Source organism: Solanum lycopersicum, chromosome 8, assembly GCF_036512215.1.
Source record: "Solanum lycopersicum chromosome 8, SLM_r2.1".
In the NCBI taxonomy this organism is placed as follows: Eukaryota; Viridiplantae; Streptophyta; class Magnoliopsida; order Solanales; family Solanaceae; genus Solanum; species Solanum lycopersicum.
The window spans coordinates 64,553,634-64,575,383 of NC_090807.1; the positions used below are offsets into that span (position 1 = coordinate 64,553,634).

Here is a 21,750-nt window from a genome sequence, read left to right on the forward strand (position 1 = left end):
ACGACCTTATGATGTCGGCATCACATTAAATTTTAAAATAAATAATAAATAATAATATTAATTTAATAATATTGACATTGAAAGGACGATAGTTTATACTGATTTATTTTTTAACTTATATAAAATAGTCATCCGAAGCACGATTTATTTAAAGTTGATTGAAAATATTAATTTTTTGTAAAAGCCACAATATAAAATTAAAATTAATATGAATAGATTCCAAAAAGTAGATTACTATCATCTACTTTATAAACGTCATTACAATCATTTCCTTTCTATATAAACAAAAAATGAATGGAATTAAAGAATTAATTAATTAACAACGTAATATATATATATTTTTCAAAAAGTTAAACTATTTTCTGTCCAAAAATTGTTCAAGAGTCTGATGGGTCAATCCAATGGCGTCCATTAACAAAACTCTTGGCTAGAAACTTATGGGCCGTATCATAATCCAGTTCATGGGCCCGTGATACACCCTTCACTGCTGCTGCTCCTGGGCCTGAACATTTGTATACTCCAAAAAATGCTGTCCTGAAAAGAGGAATTTTGACATAAGTTATACGATTCGAACTGAAATTTTTGTGTTCCTACTGTTACAGACATACGATTCATGGGAAGATAAAGAAATAGAGCGAACTAGTTTCCTTTTTGCTTGAAAAGGGTAAAGTACACAAATAGTCGATCTTGATATCACCGTTTAAGAAAATTAACAAGCTCCGTTTGATTTAAACTCGATCTTGTTATATTCGATATTCAAAACTCACTTTAAACATGCAACAAATAGTCTTACTTGTTCTTGTTGGTGACATGGTCCATTTCATCCCAGCCATCATGGGCGACAACGTCATCGAAGTATGTATACGAGTAAACAATTCTTGAATATTGGCCCATAGCACGGCCCACATAAAGTGGGCCTGATCCAGTAACCCTACAGCCCAAGAATGCGAATCCAGTTTTCTCATCTGGGGATTTTCTATCTTGGGCTGCAATGGACCCAAATCTGCTGGCTATTGAATGTAACTCACAGTTCTGCACCAACACAAAACAATGATTTGGACAGTTAGAAAGAATTAATTATGTATACAAATTAGAAAAATACATAAATACACAATTTAAGATCTCATAATCACTAAAAAAATATATATATTTAAAAAGTTGCAAAAATCCCCTCTTGATACATTCCTTCCATCTCAGATACATATGTATACAAAGATTTTCGAATGTATCCAAGATCCTATAATTGTAAAAGGTTTTTGTAATAGAAAAGAATAGTAATAAGATATAAGTAATTTTTAACACGATAAATTTATGTTACTTATACTAAAAAAATTATAAATAGATTATTATGAGTAATAAATTATGTGAAGAAAAGTCAATATGACATTTTGAAATGAAATAAAAAGTTATTATGATATTATATTCTATATTCTACTTTGTCTGTTTCAATCTGTTTGTATTACTTTAACTTGACACAAAATTTTAAAATAATAAAGAATTTTTTATATTTTATAATGTTAAATTAATATATTAACTATGTCAAAATATTCATTTATGTTGTAATATTAAATATCTAAAGTTCTAAATTTTTTTACTGACAGATAGACATTAACACTTGTACCCTACTAGCTAATTAAGTAGTACAACTCATACAATTATTTTTTGACGTAAGTAATACTAATTAATACTCTTTTCATATAAAATTATACTTATTTTACTGCAGAAGCACGCAAAATTAAAGTATATTATATAATATCATACTTAATTCCTAATTAGGCGTGAATATTTAAATAATGGAAAAAAGTAATCCTCCTTTTATTCTACATACAGACATCAAGACCAGACAAAGATTCCAGCTTTAGCAAATCTGCGCAATTATCTCACTTTTTTTAAATTTTTTTTTTTATCGTACTATTATCTTTTTCTTACTCATCTTTTTCTATGCAAACAAGTATTTTAAAACAAATTGTATTATACTTTTGTGGAGTTAGGTGAGACGAAAAATTACACTGTATATCTCAGATTAAAATTAATATATGTATATTTTGTATGTTTATTTATTCATATTTTAAGTTCATCGATAAAGATCCTAACTTCATGTTGCTTGTGCTCTAAGATGTAATTTTAAAAAATTAGAATGTATATATAAAATACGATAAAACAATCTGTGGTACCTTATACATAGAGCGACCATTGCCAAAAATGAAGTCAATAGAACCCTCAATGTAACATTCTTTGAAGTAATGGCGGCCGGCGTCGTCACAAAGAGTGTCTTGTGCACCGTAAAATCCACAGCCGGAGAAGTAAGCTTTGTCGCCGGAGATTCGAAACGCCACGGCTTGCCATCCTTGCATCCCTGGCAATGGTGCTGGTGCTGTGTTCTACAAGAAATTAGAAGAAAGCACGAGTTTTAATTTTATTTTTTTTCCGCTTAAACTTTAAATATTATCACATAAATTAAAACGAACTGATATAATATTATAAGATAAACTACAATTATATACGCTGTTTTAAAAAAATTTATTCTATTTATTTTTTAAATATATAATGGACAAATTGGTCCAAACTCAAAAATTTATTATATTATTTCTCTATCATGCATTATGATCTATTTTTTCTGTATTTTTCTTACTTTGGCCACACACAACATAGAAACATGCAAAATTAATGCCCCTTCTCCATGTATCTTATCTTTAACGGTCAAACCCATTATTATTATTTTTTTGTTTTTCGAGTATCTTTATTAGAATTTGATTAAATTTAAATTTATATCAAAAAGTTTTATATCGAGAAATGAACTCGTCCTAATAAAAGCGATTCCATATCTACGTGGGACTCAAACTTAAAAAAAAATATTTACTACTCTACCACAATCCTTATTGATACAGTCAAACCCATTATATTGCGCTATCTACACACACAATGTTCAACTTTAAAATTTTGGCTATAAAAGAAACATACAAAAAATGACAGGTATAAGAAAATGACTTATCATATACTATAAAATAAATAAATAAATATACTTACTTTGAAGCTAATATTTCTAGCTGAAAAATAACTAGCAAAAACTGTAACAGATGCTGTTTGGTATGTACGAAGCTGTTGTCCATTTGCTCCTCTATCACTTGCTCTATCATGCCATTCAATTACTGTTACGTCTCTACCTGCTCCTTGAAATGTTATGTATGGCTTTGTTTCTGGCACCACCACTTTCTCACTGCACCACCATTTAAAAATAAAATAAAATTATACGACGTATTTTTCTTTCTTTTTAGTCTGACGAAATATCTTAGTAACTTTTTTTTTTAATGTATCACGTAATTTGAGATAGATATATATAAAAAAAAAGTTACACATGTGACCTAGAAATTATCCATATTGAGCGAATATCACAAACTATAACATCCTCATTTTACTATTATGATAATTTATAACTATATAAATATCTAAGATAAAAAACACTATAACTGATATTTTTATTTGTCTACTATACTTTAATTTTTTCTTGTTGTCAATAGCATATAAAGAAAAAGATATATTCTTTTTAAGTTTATTCTCATCATCAACTATTTATTTTTGACGAGAGAGAGTTGCTCAGATGGTAAACACACCTTACTTTCAATTCGAAGGTTACTAGAGTCGTGGGAGCTCGTAGGAAGGGTAGAAAAAGAAAAACTATTCATCTTTTCAAGTTAATTGAGACTATAAACTAATTATAATGTGTATTATAAGTAAAATATAGTACATTTTATGCATTAAAAGAAAGTGCAAAAATTATTATGGACCAAAAGAAAAAATTAAAAATGAGGAAGTAAGAGACACCCGTGACCTATAGAAAGATACTAATAAGGTTAATAAATGAAAACGTACGAAACAATATGTTCACGTACTTAGACAAATAAAAATAAATGTCCCTTAATTATTATATACTCATATACCAATATATAGATACTAATTACACATGGTAAATAATTAATATAAGGAAAATTCGTATCATAAATTTTTCAAGTGTCCTGCATTGACCTATAATTAAGAAAGGTGTGAATCATTAAATACACGTATTTAATGAAAGAACAATTAATTTTTATACCAGACAATAGCATCGTAAATTACTTTCATATATATATATATATATACATGTAATTTAATTTGTGATAGTGTATATAACTTAAACGCTTACATATAATAACCGGGGCAAATGTCAATAATGATATTCATGTTGTTATTTTGAGGAATTGAGTCCACCGCAGCTTGAACCGATTGATAATCACCGAAACCGTGAACATTAACGGAGATATGTCGGGTACCCGATGGCCCGACCCATTTTCGGGGGCGATTTTTAACGGAATTTGAATGTGACGGAGTAGTACTGGTAACTGAATCTGCATGAAAAAATAAGTAATTTAGCAAGAAAATAGTGAAAGTAAAATAAGAATTAATTAAAAGAGCCATTAATTAAATTAAATTAAATTAAAATAGTAGATAAATGATTGAGAAAAGAATGTGATGAGCTGAGAGAGAATATTTGTGGATTTAGAGAAGAATGTTAATAAGAGTGAATGAAGTATATATATGTGGAATATGTAACGGTCATATTTTTTGTGTTGAATGTGTAAATGTATAAAATAATTAAATTGTAAGTATTTTATAATGTGTGACCATTTGCTCAAAAGTCAAGAAGTTGGACTCTTATATTTGTTTCCATCATTTGTAACTTAGATTTCTGTGCTGATAATTACTGATTAGCAGTAAAAAGTAACACTATCTTAAAAAACAAATGAGAAAAAAAAGAAACTTTAATAGTGCTTTTCCTTTGATGGCACATTCGGATAATTTTGTTTATCAAGACTTAGACTTAAAAGAAAATAGCTAAATATTTAGCTAGCGTTATAATTTAGTTCAAATATTAATGTTTTTTAGTATTTGAGAACTTGAAATGCTTGTCACCATGTTATATGACCAAACGTCATTTTTCAACTCATAATTTTCAACCACTTAACTGATCAACTATGTTATAATATCTTTCAGTACTCAATCACTTGATTGTTATGTAATCTAATTCTTTATTTTAATTTATGTAATATAATTTGACAGGACACAAAATTAAAAGAATTCTTCTATAAATTTGTGTGATATGATAATTTTTTTTAAAAAAAGTTGAACCTACCATATATTTTTGTGGCTATAAAAATTATTTATTAAGTTTAAAGTTAAACTATTTCAATATATATTATTCTTATCGTAACATATTAATAAGACACTATGGCACAAAAATTAGAGCTTGATCACACGATATTAAGAATATAATAAGCCGAAGAAACTTATCTTTATAAAGTCAAAATAAAATTATGTATACAACACCTTTTTTTAAATACACTCTTATAATAATATTATTATTTATATAAATAATTGTGAGTAGTTATTTTTGAATTTAATTCTCATACTTCAAGATATATAGTACATTTCATAACTAGAAAATAAATTTAGCCTCCAATAAAGATAATTGAATCCCTTTTGAGTAACTTATTCAAATTATTAATTTTTTTTCTGTTATAAAGACAGAGAAATGGCTGCTACCTACCAGAGGTCAGTCAGAGACTCAGAATCATCTAAATACCAGATATACATGTCGTCAATTCTGCAACTGTCTGTATACATTAATGGTTTTTTTTTTTGCTTTTCAATTTAGTGAATATAATTAACTCACTATTTTTAAAAATTACGTCTAGACTAACTTTGATAGTATCGAGATGCAGATGTGACATATAAATTTTGACGTATAAATTTATATAATTATTTTGTAAGTGATGAAATATTGAACTAACGAATTATAAAGATAAGTTATGGTGTCCTACACATTCTCATATCGAGTTGAAACATTTAGTTATTCTATGTGTCTTAAATAAACGTTGATTATGAACAAAGTATGGCACAAATAATTTAGCTTTTAATCATTCTGAATTTAGGAATAAATAAAATGTTGAAACGGTCATTTTATTAGGCAGCTGCATGTGGGGGAAACATAGGTTAATAGTAATGGTGGTATGCATGAAGAGAAAAAATGGTCCTAGTATGGCCTATACAATTTTGTACTTAGAGTAGTTGCTGTCACCATGTGGAGACCCACTGTGAGATTTTATTAATAAATTTGTATTCGGTTTCTGTATCGGAGCTCCAATTGAATTTAGATCACGTAGTATAAGATTTATTCTGAGAGTAATGCTCATGTGATTGTTAGAATATTATTTATATTTATGATTCGAACCTAAGACATCTAATTAAAGGTGAATCAATCCCTTCTAATATTAAGCAAAACATATTTAACTATCAATCAATCGATTGAATATGCATTTTTCTAAATTCTTATTTGAAAAAAATAAAATAAAAAAGTAACATTCTATGTTTAACATAATACATGCTTGATTACTAAGTGGTCAGAAGATTATTACATTGGGGAAAAAGAATAAATATATCTCTAAATTATCGTAAATAGTATGCAGATACCTTCTGTCATTCATTTTAATCGAAATAGGGATACGTAACACAATTTTATCCGTCAATTCGATATTTAATAAATATCGAATCTGTAGAGAAAATTATGACACATATTTATCTATTATTACGATAGATATCTATGCTAATTTTTTACACAACAAAAACATCAATATTTCATAAATATGATAGATGATATAGTTCATAAATATTATTTACTATAGTTCAAATTATAATTATCCACTTTCCCTTATATCGGAAGTTATGACAAACAAAAGTATGAATATTACAAGCAAAGCGATCAAAACTGTATGTTTTTAATTAAAATTAAAATACATTTAATGAGATATTACAAACAGTAAAATGAAAACTTAGCAATAACTAATAACTGGGGACCAAAAATGTTGTGATCCCTTTCTTTCTTTTTTTTTATGTTCATGGAAATGGGCCCTTCGAATTTAAAAGTTTTTTTTTTGAACGTTGGAAAATTTGATGAACTTTACCACATAAAAAAGGGCATTGAGACAAAAAAACTGCTAACTTAAATAAAAATTGAACTTTTTATTATCAAAAGAAACAAAGAAAGCTATTAATGATGGGATGGTGATTTTGCTTGATTATTGGATGTAGGTCCTCATATCATTGAACAAATAATTAAAAGGAGATGAAATCTTGTTTATTAACAAAATAATATTTTTGGTATAATTACGTATAATTGTTTTTACGTTTATATGATAAATATATTATTCTCTATAAAATCTTGTTTATTAATTATTGAAAAATAAAAAATGATATTTGTGTAGAATGAATAAACGCCAATTATTTTGTCATATTATTACGTGAAAAAATAAAGGATGTCGCTCGTCATATTATTTTGCATCGAACAAATCTACCAATAAATAAAGTGCCTTATCGAACTTTTTTTTTGTTTGACGCATTCTTTTTAAATCTCATTTTCACATTAAAGCAGAATACTATTATTAGTTTTGAAATTTATGGGTCATCTGTACTTTTTGTTCTTGTTCTTTAACTTTAGTCACTCGTGTAACAAGTACTTTTTTCATTTTAAAAAGGATGACCTAGTTTGACTTGAAACGGAATTTAAAAAAAGAAAGAAGACTTTTTAATCTTGTGATTTTAAATTAAAGTTATATATGTCAAAACAACTACAATACCGTCTAATCTTGTGGTCTTAAACATGCCATGTGAAAAGTTAAAGTTAAAATGTTACCAAAAAATGAAAAGGGTTATTCTTTTTGAAACAAACTAAAAAGAAAATAGAATCATTTTTTTGAAACGGAGGGAGTAACAATTTTTTACTTTCGTGATCCTTAAAAGTTTGAGATTCCACTGGACATAAAGTTCAATTAGTAAAAGAACAAAAATCAAAAGATTAGTTTGATCGATGATAAAAATAAAAGACCAACCATTTGGAGAAGGAAAAAACTTACCCGCATTGGGTATTTACACCAAGTCAATGCAATTTATATTATTATGTGATTTAATGAAGTAAAATGAACGATAAATTTAAACAAATGACATGCATATATTGACTTGTTGTAAGTACACGGTGCGGATAAATTTGACCCTTTTGAAGACGGTTCGTGCAATATTATCCTCATTTCTTCCTTCTTCTTGTGGGTTTCATGAGCCCAAGCCCATGTTATGGTAACTGAGGCCCAAATCCACTTACCTGGACAAGGCCAGCCCAATTCTCTAGGCTGATTTGCATAAATGTCCCCTTTTAACTCACTATTTAAATTTTGTCCCTGTTTTTAAAAACTGTAAACATGTACCCTTTTCTTAAATGTTTATTATCTTAATCATACATAACATGAACATTAGAATGTCACCTAACGTTTGAGTAACTTGCAACTTATTACACATAATCTTACGTTTTCTCATGTAAATTTCATTTTGCACCAAAAGAATTTTTATTCCGTGATCTAAAATAACTCTATCTGTTATTCGAAAAACATAAAAGAGGGTAATTTACTAAATAGTTATCTGAAAATGGTAACAATGGGTGAAAATTCTGAATTTTGTTTGGCTAATTTCCAAGTATAACACATACTTACAACAAGTTCATCCCATTTTTACATTGTCTAATAGTTCATATAAGAATTTTGTAACATATCAAAGAATTTCTTTTGCTTGTATAAGAGCACAAGCACACTTCCCAAGAAAAAAAATATCCCCCTTTCAATATCATCACCTAACAAATTTTCCATTTCATCAATACAACTTGTTGAAACCAGCAGGTGCAGCAGATTCACTCAACCTAGGCAAGAACCCTTCTCTCTCAAGTGAAACATTAAGACAAGACATTATCTTCACCAATGCTGTCCATGCCACGGGGGACGCGCAAAACGCGTAGGCAAATACAGCCAATGCTCTTACAATACCATCAGAATACCAAGGATAAGCCATGACCAAAAGTACCCCGAATATGCCTAGCCATGGCACGAGAACAGGCAGCATTGGCAACAAGAATGTGTTCATTGCTATACATGATAACGCGAAAGAGCCTAGTAAGTAGAGACCCCAACCGATGAGAGGATGAACCGTGTGAGGTATCAAGAAGAAAGGGATAATGTAGGCTGCAACAATGGACCATAACGCGATCAGCTTTTGGCCAGATCGTATTAGGAAGATGCTCTTGGTGTTTTCACGTCTATAGCACAACTTAGATAAGTTGGGACGTGCTACGCGTGTCATTACAATTATTCCAAAGTATAGTACAGATTGGATCAGTACTAGTGGCCTCTCTGCATCATACCTGCCAAACGGCAAACATATTAAACTTTGATGAATGTACTCATAACGTTCACAAAAAAGGGTAATTCCAGGTGATAACAACGATAACAGCAACGATATGAGGGGAAAAAAGAGGACATTATTAGTCCAAAAAGAGCTCAAATGGAGCGACATGGATAGTCAGGATTCATATACACTACGTTTCTCATTGACATTGAAAAGAGTACAATGGTCAATCTAGCAAAATAGGTTAAATGAAACGATATGAATAGTGAGAATGGATATAACCGACCCAAACTTGGTCACAATTCATAGTTGCTTGTAGTACAGACATATCAAAACAGAGGATTTTCGTCTTACCCTAGAGTTTGAAGTCGTTGTTCATGCCACTCGATGCCCAAAGGAAGAACAGGCCACGACCACCAATACCACGGCTTTAACCATGGTGCACCGGGGAAAGTAATGACACTATTAGGTCCACATGGTACCGACCAATGAAGCCTGAGATCTACAAGAGTTAAAAGAACAAAATCAGTATTAATTTCTCTGCTTCAGCATTGTTGGAATATAACAAACGCTGTCTAACAAAAACAACGCGACCTCAAAACTTACAATAATAAGAGGCGTCCATTTGGTAACCTAGAGGTAGTCGATAATTCCCCTGGAGCTTAGTACCATTAAGGGAAGGATGAAACATTGGCTGATCAAGCAAATCAGGGAAGTATGCTCCAATAAAACCTTGATCCGCGCCATCTGCATTGTCCATTCCAACCTTAAGCTGATGAAGCATGTCCTTGAATACAATTGTTGATGGCTGCAATGCAACATTTATAACTAAAACTTGTATAACGCGTCTAATACTACTTCATAGTTCGCGGAGAAAAGTTGTTACCTGCAATACAAAGAGGCCAGTATGGAACATGCAGGGGTTAATGAATACTGCACAAAATTGTCCACATTGGAACAATTCATCTGTTTTCTGGAGGAAAAGGTTGTCTGCATCAAGCATGATGACTCTTTCGTAATCTGTTAAGCTCCACGCGTAAAGCTTGTTCATCGTTAACTTGAATCTCAAGTTAAAATTGGATTGCCCTTTGTATGGATTGTTCAAATTTTCAACTCTCACTACCTTTGCACCATCTTCCTGCTCTCTGCACATCCAAATAACATACAATGAATTATCTCACATTTCTATTTTGTTATGATCCACATTGAGAAAATTCTTTTTCTCTCCGTTTCAATAATTTGTTGTCATATTTTCCTTTCAGTTCACATGACATGTTTAAGATCGCAAGATTAAAAGACATGTTGATACATTCTACGTATCTGAAGATCACAAGATTCAAAAGTCTTATTTAACAACACGTCAAGTCAAAACCAGACAAACAAAGTGAAATGTAAAGAGTACTAACTTGATTGAGATACAGTACAGATAACAGACATTTGACATGTAACTAACAAACCTAGAGTCAAACTATAAGAACTTTGACAAAAATTTTATGATGTATTTTTTTATCACATTATATGCATAAAATTGCAATTTATAATACTTTTCGTATAGTTATTGAGGAAAAGTGAGAAACATATATTTATCGGTAAAGTTTTAAATTAAATACAAGGTTTAGCAACCAGTCTATTTCTGAACAAGTTTTTTTCGTCTGTTTAGACTTTTAAACACACATAACGGAGAACTATTTTTAACTACTTGTCTGAGTTGAGTTGTTGGCAAAAATTAAATACTTATTTTTCTTAAAATTTCGTATTTTAGAAAATACTTGTTTGTAATTGTATGTAGCTAATCAATTTCAGAAATACTTTTGTTAATACTTGAGTAGCTATTTGTGTTTGGTGGTTCAAAAGTGCTTTTGGAAAAGAAATTGTTTCTTTATAATATGAAAAACAATTTTTGTTACTATTCGAAAACAATTGTTCTCTAAACTCTATAAAATAATTATTTTTAAAATATTAGCTTCCACCAAGTTAGGGCACTTGAACATCATGTCTAAAAGAATTAGCATAGGCAATATTATTCACCGTCCGTTCACAATTATTTATCAGGGTAATAACTTTTTAGTTGAACAAAATAGAGTAATTATTAAGGATAGAATTGAAAAAAATGACTAATCATTTCTTAATTTTTTAAATTGACAATTATTCTTCCACATCTATTTTTAATATACCTGTCAAACAATTATGAACGGAGGGAGTATATGTTAATACACATTAGTAAACAGAAAATGGCAAATCTACTTTAAACCAAATTAGTGGGCTTAGAGACAAGCCATTAACAAACAAATCAAAAGAAGATATCATTTGTCTAATGTCTATGAAGTAATCAAATCATCATTATCCCTCTCATAAAGTAAAAGATATTAATTCATGTGATAGGTTATCTGTCTTGTTTTATAATTAGTATAGTTCAAAAGAATTGTAAAATTATACTCCTAATTGAACACTACTAAGTCAATTAATTGGACCAACACCAATGATTCAACTATCATTTAGAGATGTGTTTAAAATTTTTACTTTTGAATATATTTAATGAATCTATAAGATATTTTTACTTTTGAATATATTTACTCTATAAAATTTTTACTTTTGAATTATATAAATGATGACTAAAATTACTGAACTTTGTCAATTTTGTACTATAACATATGGTGTATCTCTGCCTTTGTTATTATCATTCTAAATGAAATTAGACCATCTTCATCTTTATCCCCAACAAGTTGTAATATACAACAAATGACATATACAATGTATTTCTACAAGTAGGATACGAAGAAAATAATGTGTATGTATTTTACATTACTTCCAAAAGATTAGAATAAGGAATCAGATGAATGAAAAAATCATGCACGTTGCTGTGCAAAAGACTTTTCATGCCAACTATATCTTTGAAATCAAAAGCTAGTAAACGTCTTTCTCCATTTTTAAGACAAACTAATTTAACCAAACTCCCAAAGTGCAGATATCTTCTATCATATTATTGGACATTAGTACTCCGATCATCTAAAAACTAGAGCATATATGTTCTTCACTCTAAAAGAAGACTAAATACGGACACGTGGCGCAATCTTATCCGTCGATAAATATCAGATCGGTGGATAAGATTATGAGACGTGTATGTCTGTTAGTATAAAAGGTATATATGCTCTAGTTTTTGGACGGCAGGGGCACTAATGTCCTAAAAGTATTACGGAGGGCATTTGCATATCATTTACGATAGCTCGGGATATACTTATCGTTTTTCTCTTTTTTTGGGATAATAATTGAGAAATCTTCTAAAACAACTAATATATTATTAAAGGGCAGAGCTAAAATTTTGAATTTTAATGTTTATTGAAAAATCTTGATGGATTTTAGGTAAAATATTTATACCTATTAAGTAGGTTTGATAATACAAAACACATGGTTTACATTAAAGTTAGCGATTTTGCCAAATTTATAAGCAACACTATAGTTTCAAACCCTAGTTCAAACTTGGTGGATGGTTGACTCACCCTTTTTTTAATTCAAAGTCTTTATGAATTTAAATTCATGGCAATGGACTTAATTTACCTATCACATCCTATTTACGATTATTATCAAATTAAAAATTTATGAATTTTAGTTATTAGAAAAACAAACAGGCGTTACATTATTTATTTGTACTTCTTATACAATTTAATATTTACGTTCTTGAGTTATGTCAAACTTGTAGACAAAATTATATTTTCATCCCAATGCATTATGAAATTCGATGGACCCCTCTACCTTTTTAGAATTTCAAATTTTTGTTTAACAGAAACTTCAAAACTCATGATATATGTCTAACACTTATTATCTATCGTGAATTAAATCCTACCACTAGACCAATATTTCTAGAGAAATTTTGACCTAATTTCTTACTTATTGCTTTGTGGCCAATGTATATGCTTGATTGTTTTTAAAAATTATTATCTCAATTATTTATCATTTAGAAATTCAATGTAAAATTTATTATTTTTTTCTTTATTTTATTTTTAATAATAATTATTCTTGAAAATTACAAACAACTCAATACAGTAAATATTCAATAAGGCGAACTATTATCTCGAAGCATAAACCAGAATAGTTTAAGATGTATGTTAAAATATATCTTATTTTAGAAACGCGTATAATATGCTAGCAAAATCAAGAGAGATGTTACTTATTAATTTCCTAATTATATTATGTGACCCAATTCAACGACTTTTAAAACCATTTATAAGATAGAAAAAAAAATAATGAAAATAGAATTGACCCATTCATGCTATATATTATATGAATTTAATTTATTCTTAGTGTCATTAAAATTCCACTGCCGTTTGACAAATGTTTGAAAATTCTTTTGTTTTTGATATAATCTAAGACTCTCACGAATAAGGGTCGTAATGAAATAATATATATTTAATCAAAAAAATTTAAACTTTTTTATATATAAAATTATCTTTAATAAAAAAATTTATTTTTTAATATAAAATTTTTCAATAATTTTAAATTTAATCGAACTCCAACGTAAGGCCTTCCTAGACCCTCAAATGTGCAAGCTCACTGCCCATCTGGCAAATTAATGGTTAAAAAATTCAATCAAAATTTTTATTCAATTATTAAAAAATTGTCCAGTACGATGTTGCACCGGGCAACACCAAAAGAACTATAAATTTAAACTTTTCTTTAATTCCCCGATGACTAATATAATTGAAAAATCATCGAAAATTATATAAAAAATTTAAAATTTCGTTCGATATCGAATTAATCCTTCTAATATTTATCTTAGTATGTAATGTCTTGTTACGTAGCATTAAAAATTTACGTGTTTTTAATGGTAAATTTCGTAAATATAAAAACAGAGGAATTTGAACTTACAGAGTTCGGACCCAATGAAGAGGAACATCGAGAGAAGCAATAACGACGAGATCGGCGTCGACGCCGAGCCGGGAAAGTGATCGTAGCATGACACGTGTCGCGACGTAGAATTCATAATCTCTTGGTGTACCCATATACATCATGGTAGCATAGGCATTTCTGTGCACTCCTTTACTCGCCGGCGTCGCCGGAACTCCGGCAACCATCGCCGTTAAAACGAAAATCAAAATCGAAATTAGTAACTTCAACTTACCCATACAAGAACAATTTTTTTTTCTTTTTGGGTCCTTGATAAATTTGAAGAAACTCAGAAAAAGCTAATGAATTTTCGTAAAATGAATCTCATTTATAAAGCATTTTGTTGTATCCTTTAAAGAAAGTTCACCGGGAAATCAAGATTCCGGCGTAAAATGGTTAACTTAGCCTTAAACAGAGCAAATTTTGATCAATCTCAGCAATCGGAAAAACAAGATGCCGGCTTTGTTTTTATATCTTTATGCTTTTTGATATTTTTGGAGAAAAAATAGAAAGTAATTTGAGGGTTTATGGTATTGAAAGTGTTAAAAGGACTTATATAGAAGATAGAACCGGCTTTTATAAGTTTTGTTTGTTTTAAAAAAAATATTTTTATTTGGCTAGACCAAACAAAATATTATCTAAATTCGTTTTTATTTTATCAGTTAAATATTTTAACTTATAAAATGATTATCTAAATACTTCTAATATTATGTATCACGTCTGTGAAATATATATAAAAAATATAATTTGAATTGTTTAGTTGTTACTTGCTAATTGAGATCAAATTAAGTTATTCAAAAATATGAAGTTTCAACGTGATATTTTACTTATGAATATTCATCTTAGGATTTGGTTGATTCAAATATACGTTAATAAATTTATTTTATAAATAAATATTGTGATTTGTATTAATAATTTATCACGAAAATAAAAGAAAAAATTAATCTCTCACTTTATACCTTATGATAATGATTCCTCTGGTATTAAGACATCGATAGTTCATAGTTCAATACTATACCTATTTTAAGTATGGGGCTATTAACTTTAGTTAAATTAAAAACATATTTACTAATCTTTGGTGGTTACGTTGGGATATTTGCGTTAATTCTATTGTTCCTTCGAAGTCTTCTTAATTATTTATATTTGGTCAAATGCACGTATTAACAAGTTTATTGGTTCTTAGTAAATCCATTGTCCTTTAGATTTCTTTATTTTATTAAAAGTTTGAAATATCAATTTCTAAAAAATAATAACAATTCAATTTTGTGCTGGATAAATTAAATAACTAAAATAAAATAGGTTACATCAAGCAACATAAACCTTGAAAATTCATGAATTAACTTGCCATGATTTATTTTAAAAATACCCCCCCTGTCTTATATTTATGGTAAAAAATAATAAATACTTTCATCTTATTTAATTAAGACAAAATTAATTATTTTTAACATTAAATATTTTAAAAATAAATTTAGCTTAGTCTTATTCATATGTATAATTTATTTAGAGCGACGTAATGGTGAAGTAATAGAAAAAGAATACTTAACAATTTTTTAGGAAACGTGCAAAAATTTAATGTAACAACTAATATGGAATTATGGATATATGTTACTGTATCTTGAATGTGATTTATAATCGTTTGTATAAAAAATAAATATATCTCAAGTAAAAATTACTCATTTTTGTTAGCAATTCTCTCATCCATCTTCATCTTTATTTGTTTACTATATAAAAATAATTACTTAATTTAAAAAATTAAGAATAATTTATTTTTATTATTTATCTATTTTTTTATCTTTACTATTAAATATTATTTAAAATTTAATACATTTTTTCCCAGAGTATTAAATTCAATATTCAAAGGTTACTATAATTATATTATTCTTATTATTTATTATTTTTCGAGGTATATGTCAAGTCAATAGTGGACAACTACTATGAACTAGAGCGAATAGTAAAGAATGATCAACATGTTTTTGTATTTTTTCTTTATAAGTTATACAACATCCAATACTCAAGTAGAAATTAAGTTATTATTATATCAAATAAAAGATGAAAAAATTAATTCGCATATCATCAATATATTCATAATTAATACATGCATAATTTTAACGAATTACTAAATAATTTCTGTATTAAAGGAAAACATTCCTTTCACTTAAAGTAAAGAAGTTACGTTATATAATTTGTTCTCATAATTATCTTAATTATGAATATCTGCAAGAAATCTTTAAATGCCTTCTCTTTGCATTTATCTTAATAAGTAAGTGGGACCAGAAACCACTCACTAAGCTAAGTATATTATTTATGTGAGACATAAAATAAAATTTCTTGATTAACTATACGATATAAACGTTAGTGTAATTAGTATTACATGACAAAGATATTTTAATTATGTTTAAAAATAATTGAATTAAATATTTTCTTTTAAGGAAATGCCAATAATTATATGTCCTTCTTTACGTGTACAATTAGTTCAAGATACATTGGAATGGACCAACTATTCAGTCCCCTATAATTTCTTCCAAATTGACATCATATTTTGGAGTGATAAATATTTCTATATTCTTAATTAGAGATTTCAAGTTTGAATTTTTTTTAATACAAAATCGTCATTGTTATAATATATTTTACTCTTAATGTGAAACTTTCCAGCACAAATTTAAATTTAATTAGACTTTAATATAAATATCGATATCAAATGAGATATAAGAAAATTTTTATTTTACATCATTCATGTAGGAATAAATATTACTAAAATAAAGCCAGCCCACTCATATCTTCATCAACTTAATTATTAGATACTACCGCGATAACTATAAGCATTTTGGTAAAGTAATTTTTTATTTTAAATTTGTTGTGCGTTTTTTTGGTTTGAATTATGTAACCACCTTGGTATATGCATCGTGTAAATTTGTAACATATGATTACGATAAAGTCAATCTAATATTAGGAGGAGTCATAAAAATATATATATTTTAGATCATATATATAATATACACATGTGACATGTCAATGACTAATTAATAAAAGGGGAAAATGTGCAATGAACACCAGCCTTTGCTTAAGTAAGTACTTTTACCTTAAATTGTTTAAGGGATCATAAAGATCTTTACTATTTAAAAATTAATATATTTCCGTAATGTTATTTAAAATATTTAATTTATCTAATATAGAATAAAAACTTAAAATATTGGTTTAAATTTATACAGTTTTAAAGAGTCATTCGATAAAAACATCATCTTGAATGGTAAGATATGAAAAATTCGCATTTCAATGAGATGTGATAGAGATTGTCTATCCTAATATAATTGGGAAGGAGAGTACTCAATAATCCAATTTTAGGCATTAATTATTTTAACAAATTAAATGATTTTAAATAATTATTTTATGTACATATATAGGATAAATATATAAGAATTTGTTTCAAAATTTTCTTCCAACAAAAATCTAAAAGTTGTAAATTGTGGTTCAATCAAACACTCAACCATGAACCAACTACTCGTATCCAATTACCATCAAAGCTATAGCGTAGTCACGTACACACTATAATAAAAATAACTTTCAGCAATAATAAACATTGATATTAACAAAGATTATTAAAGTTTTTATCGTTATTACTTAAGTGTTATTAGAACCAGTGTTGCTAAAAGTTTTAGGGGCATATACAAAAATTGTAACTTACAACTAAAAAATGCATATTTAGCGACAATAAAAAATTAATACCTTTCATTAATAAATACATTTTAAAATATATCAATCGCAATTTTATTAATAATTCTAACAAATTTCAAGTTTCGTCATTGTTTGAAGATCGATCCACTGTTGAATTTTCCTTCAAATAATGCAAGTGGATTCACTTATGACCATTTCTTCAATGATCCGTTGACTCTTCCCATAATGTGGGCTTCTCAGTTTCTTCCAAGAAAGAACATGCATGTGAAATTATGGGACATAGTCCGGGCGGCGGAGTCAGAGATTAAGGTTCAAATTTAATAATTTTTAAAATTTTATACTTATAATAAAAAAATAACATAAATAAATTATTTATTTAATAAAAAAATTACATAAATTCTAAATTTATAAACTTCAAATTTTAATTACATTATTAAACCATAATAGGGGCATTGAATGGTGCGACAAGTCAAAGGAGAGGTTTGGTGAAGAAAAAAGATTCAAACTAAAATTACAATAAGAATAATAATAATAATAATAAAAAAAAAATTAATTAGAAGAAAGAGAAAATAAGAATATCCAAATGTTTTAAAAGAAAATATTGTTAACAAGAATATGGGAAGTTATTTATTGTTTTAGAAAAAAAAAGAAGAGTTAACCACTTTTAAAAAAAGGGCAACTTTCACATATAGCAAATAAAAAATTTATATTTGTATGATATAACAAAGTTTGCATAATTGCGCTTCATAACAAACATAGAAATTGTATAATTCGCTATACATATACATTGAAGCAAATTGTATAAAACAAAGTGTATAAAACAAGAAAGAGAAAGACACTTGGACAGAAAACTATATAAAAACGAAGTGTATAAAACGAATTGTATTATTATAAGTGTATAGAACGATTATATACAATTTGAATTTGTATAAAATGAGAAAGAGAGAAAGACAAAAGAGACTTGACAAGGAATATACAATTGAATCGAATTATATAAAACGAGAAAGAGAGAAATTAGATACAATTTAAAAATTAAATAAAACTACAAAGAGAGAAAGGCAAAAGAAACTGGGCAGGAGAATATTTTTATTGTATAACTATAAGTGTATAGGACGAAAATATATGTACTTGCATGTGTATATACAAATTTCTCACGCTTTATACAAACAGAAACGCAATTAATACGTTTTGCTTCTATTTGTATAAGTGAGAAAGTCGAGGGTGGCGAGCGAGATCTGGAATGGAGGAGGGGGGGGGGGGGAGGGGAACAAAAATATATGTATTTATACAATTTTCTCTACTTTATACAATTAGAAACATTTTTTATATACTTCTGTTTGTATAAAAAGTGAGGAAGCGAGCGAGAGATCGGAAGAGAGTGGCGAGCGAGATATTTGGGAGAGAGGCGTCTGACAATTTTTTGCAAACGTTTGTTATGAAGCACAATTAAATTAAAACCTAGTTACTCCATTTATTTTAGGTTATCAATTTGCTATTATGTATAATTTTCCCAAAAAAATAGTACTAGTATTTAGCAGTCCTAATGTATAAATCTAACTAAATAACTAATATTTATCTAAATCATTCAAATAATGATTGTACTTTTTTAGCTATGCATTATAGTTTTTCATAATTTATTTAAACTTTTAGTTCTACTTTAATTATTTCGATCTAATCGTACAAAGTCAATATTGAACTAAAAAGGTATGTCAATTGCCAAAAAAAGTATGTCAATTGCCAATTATCAAACTTTTGAGTCAAAACTCATTTTTATTGAAATGTTCATTAATTAATAATTTTTTCCACCTTCTATAGGGGAGTAAAAGACTTGGGAAGTCTTGCACTTAGGCAAATAAGTGGTGGAAAATGTAGATTTTTTCAATCAATAATCATATCATTTTTTAATTATTAAAGTAAATAAATACAACAATTATAGGATTTTTCAACTAATTATAATTATTCTTTATAGAGTATACTTCCTTCGTTTAAAACTAAAGTTATTTAAGTAGTAAAAAGGTTTGTCTCAAAATAAGTATTCTCTCAAGAATTTAAGACAAAACTTAGTATATATGTTTTTCAACTATATTCTTATCTTCCATTTTCTTAGAAATATTTAATTTTCAAGAAATATTTATTACATAGGAGTAGTTTAGATGTAACCATCAGTTCATTTTTATTTGTTTCATTTAAAATTGATACGTTTAGAGAAAACAATAATTAACATATTTATTTCACCATACCACCACTATCAATAGATGTTGTATATTTGTATTATGTCTTGGAAAATAATAATTTGATGTTAAAAGTAAAATATAACCAAAAAAATCGTTCTTTTTTAATACATTAAAAGTGATAAATAAAATTGAAAATCTATTATTAAAATAAAGCATAAGTAAATGTATAAAAAAATAAATTATTAATTTTTAATAGATATATATTTTACACGAATAATACTTATTTTGATACGAAAATTGAAAGAACCTTTTAAAAATGGCACATACATACGGTTTACTTATTGAGTTTTGAATAACTGGACTGAGATTATCTAGGGAAGCTTTATGGTACCCATTTTTTGAGTTCGATAATTGAATTTTGAGTGCTTATCTAAGGTCCAAAATGCATATTTTTAATTTAAAAAGATATGTTTGGTGGATTTTTTTTTTAAAAAAAATAAGTAAATAAATACATAAGTAGTTTTGGAAGGCAAAAATGTCTTTTAAATTTTTTTGCAAACACAAATTGCTACTCTAGTATGGAAAAATATTTTTTAAAAAAAAAAATATATTATTCAAATACAAATTGTGTTTTTTTTTTTTTTGAAGCATTGATAAGAATGTTTTAGAACTCAACCTTCAAATAAGACTAATTAATTTAGAAATTATAATTTCACAATTATATTCTTGAATATATTAGTTATATAACTACATGTCCACATTTGTGCCCTTTTTTTCTCCTTCTAATTGGATAAATCATGATAAACAATCTGGAAAAAGTCACATCTACAGATTCTATTATATTGTTCTACATTATATAATATAATAAGATTCTCAAAGTTTGATCTAATCTTAGGATTTTCAGCCACAAGTATCAAAACATCATATTGCTATTTATGAGATTCTTTGTTGATAACTCTACAAACTTTAACTTTTTTCCAAAACATTATTCTAGAGAGAGCGAGGACGGAGCTAGAAGTCTATATATGAATCATGTTGAACTCATAAATTTTTGTTTAGAAAGTGTATTTAGATTAAGAAAGTGATTAAATATCTACACATATTGGATTTAGAATCTAATTATTAATAATTGAGATTGTTATTAAATTTATAAAGTTAAAATTCTGACTTCGCCTCTAATAGAGCAGGATGAAATATTTTTTTAATGGCTTAGTTACATTTGATGATTTGGACTGCATAGTGATCTAGCATTGTTCTTGTTGGATGCTAATTGGGTCTTAAATACTACGTAACTTTACATTACCTAAATAGGAAAAAATGACATTGAGATATCGAATTTTGAAGGGATCTATTTTTTTTATATATAAATAATAATAATAAGAATTTTGCTATCACATGATGATAAGTTCCTTTTTAAATTTGAAAAAAAATATATGCAAATTGCAAACTTATAGAGTTTTTTAATATAATTTTTAAAATAGTTAAATCTAATTTTAAAAATAATACATTAATTTTAGAATTCCGTTACATTAATTCTTTGATAAGCAAAAGATGATATTGATTTTGAGATGAAGAAAGCACTATATAAGTTTTATTTAGATTTTGTAAGGCCTCTGGTCTAATTGTTGATGTTTTCTTCACTCTGAGTTTAATCTTACAAGGATTTGTTCATCAGATTTTTAATTCAAAGAATGTCTCGATCATTTATTTCTAAACTCATTTTAACTTTCTTTTCTCATTTCGATGTGAGATTGCCTAAGGTGTTATG

At 27.5% G+C, this 21,750-nt stretch overlaps 2 protein-coding genes across 2 annotated transcripts; both read right to left on the reverse strand.

The window, feature by feature from the left end:
• Positions 1 to 192: 192 nt before the first annotated feature.
• LOC101255817 (probable pectinesterase 68) lies at positions 193 to 4,565 on the reverse strand. Its single transcript, XM_004245719.5, has 5 exons — positions 4,181 to 4,565; positions 3,028 to 3,217; positions 2,175 to 2,381; positions 794 to 1,032; positions 193 to 534 (listed from the first exon to the last, which is right to left on the reverse strand). Exons 1-5 carry the CDS (start codon positions 4,450 to 4,452, stop codon positions 378 to 380), a joined length of 1,065 nt encoding a protein of 354 aa, XP_004245767.1. The 5' UTR covers positions 4,453 to 4,565; the 3' UTR covers positions 193 to 377.
• A 3,941-nt stretch (positions 4,566 to 8,506) lies between these two features.
• LOC101255519 (putative glucuronosyltransferase PGSIP8) lies at positions 8,507 to 14,686 on the reverse strand. Its single transcript, XM_004245718.5, has 5 exons — positions 14,119 to 14,686; positions 10,142 to 10,400; positions 9,862 to 10,063; positions 9,610 to 9,757; positions 8,507 to 9,271 (listed from the first exon to the last, which is right to left on the reverse strand). The coding sequence occupies exons 1-5, from the start codon at positions 14,373 to 14,375 to the stop codon at positions 8,728 to 8,730; spliced, it is 1,410 nt and encodes a 469-aa protein (XP_004245766.1). The 5' UTR covers positions 14,376 to 14,686; the 3' UTR covers positions 8,507 to 8,727.
• Between the last annotated feature and the right edge of the window lie 7,064 nt (positions 14,687 to 21,750).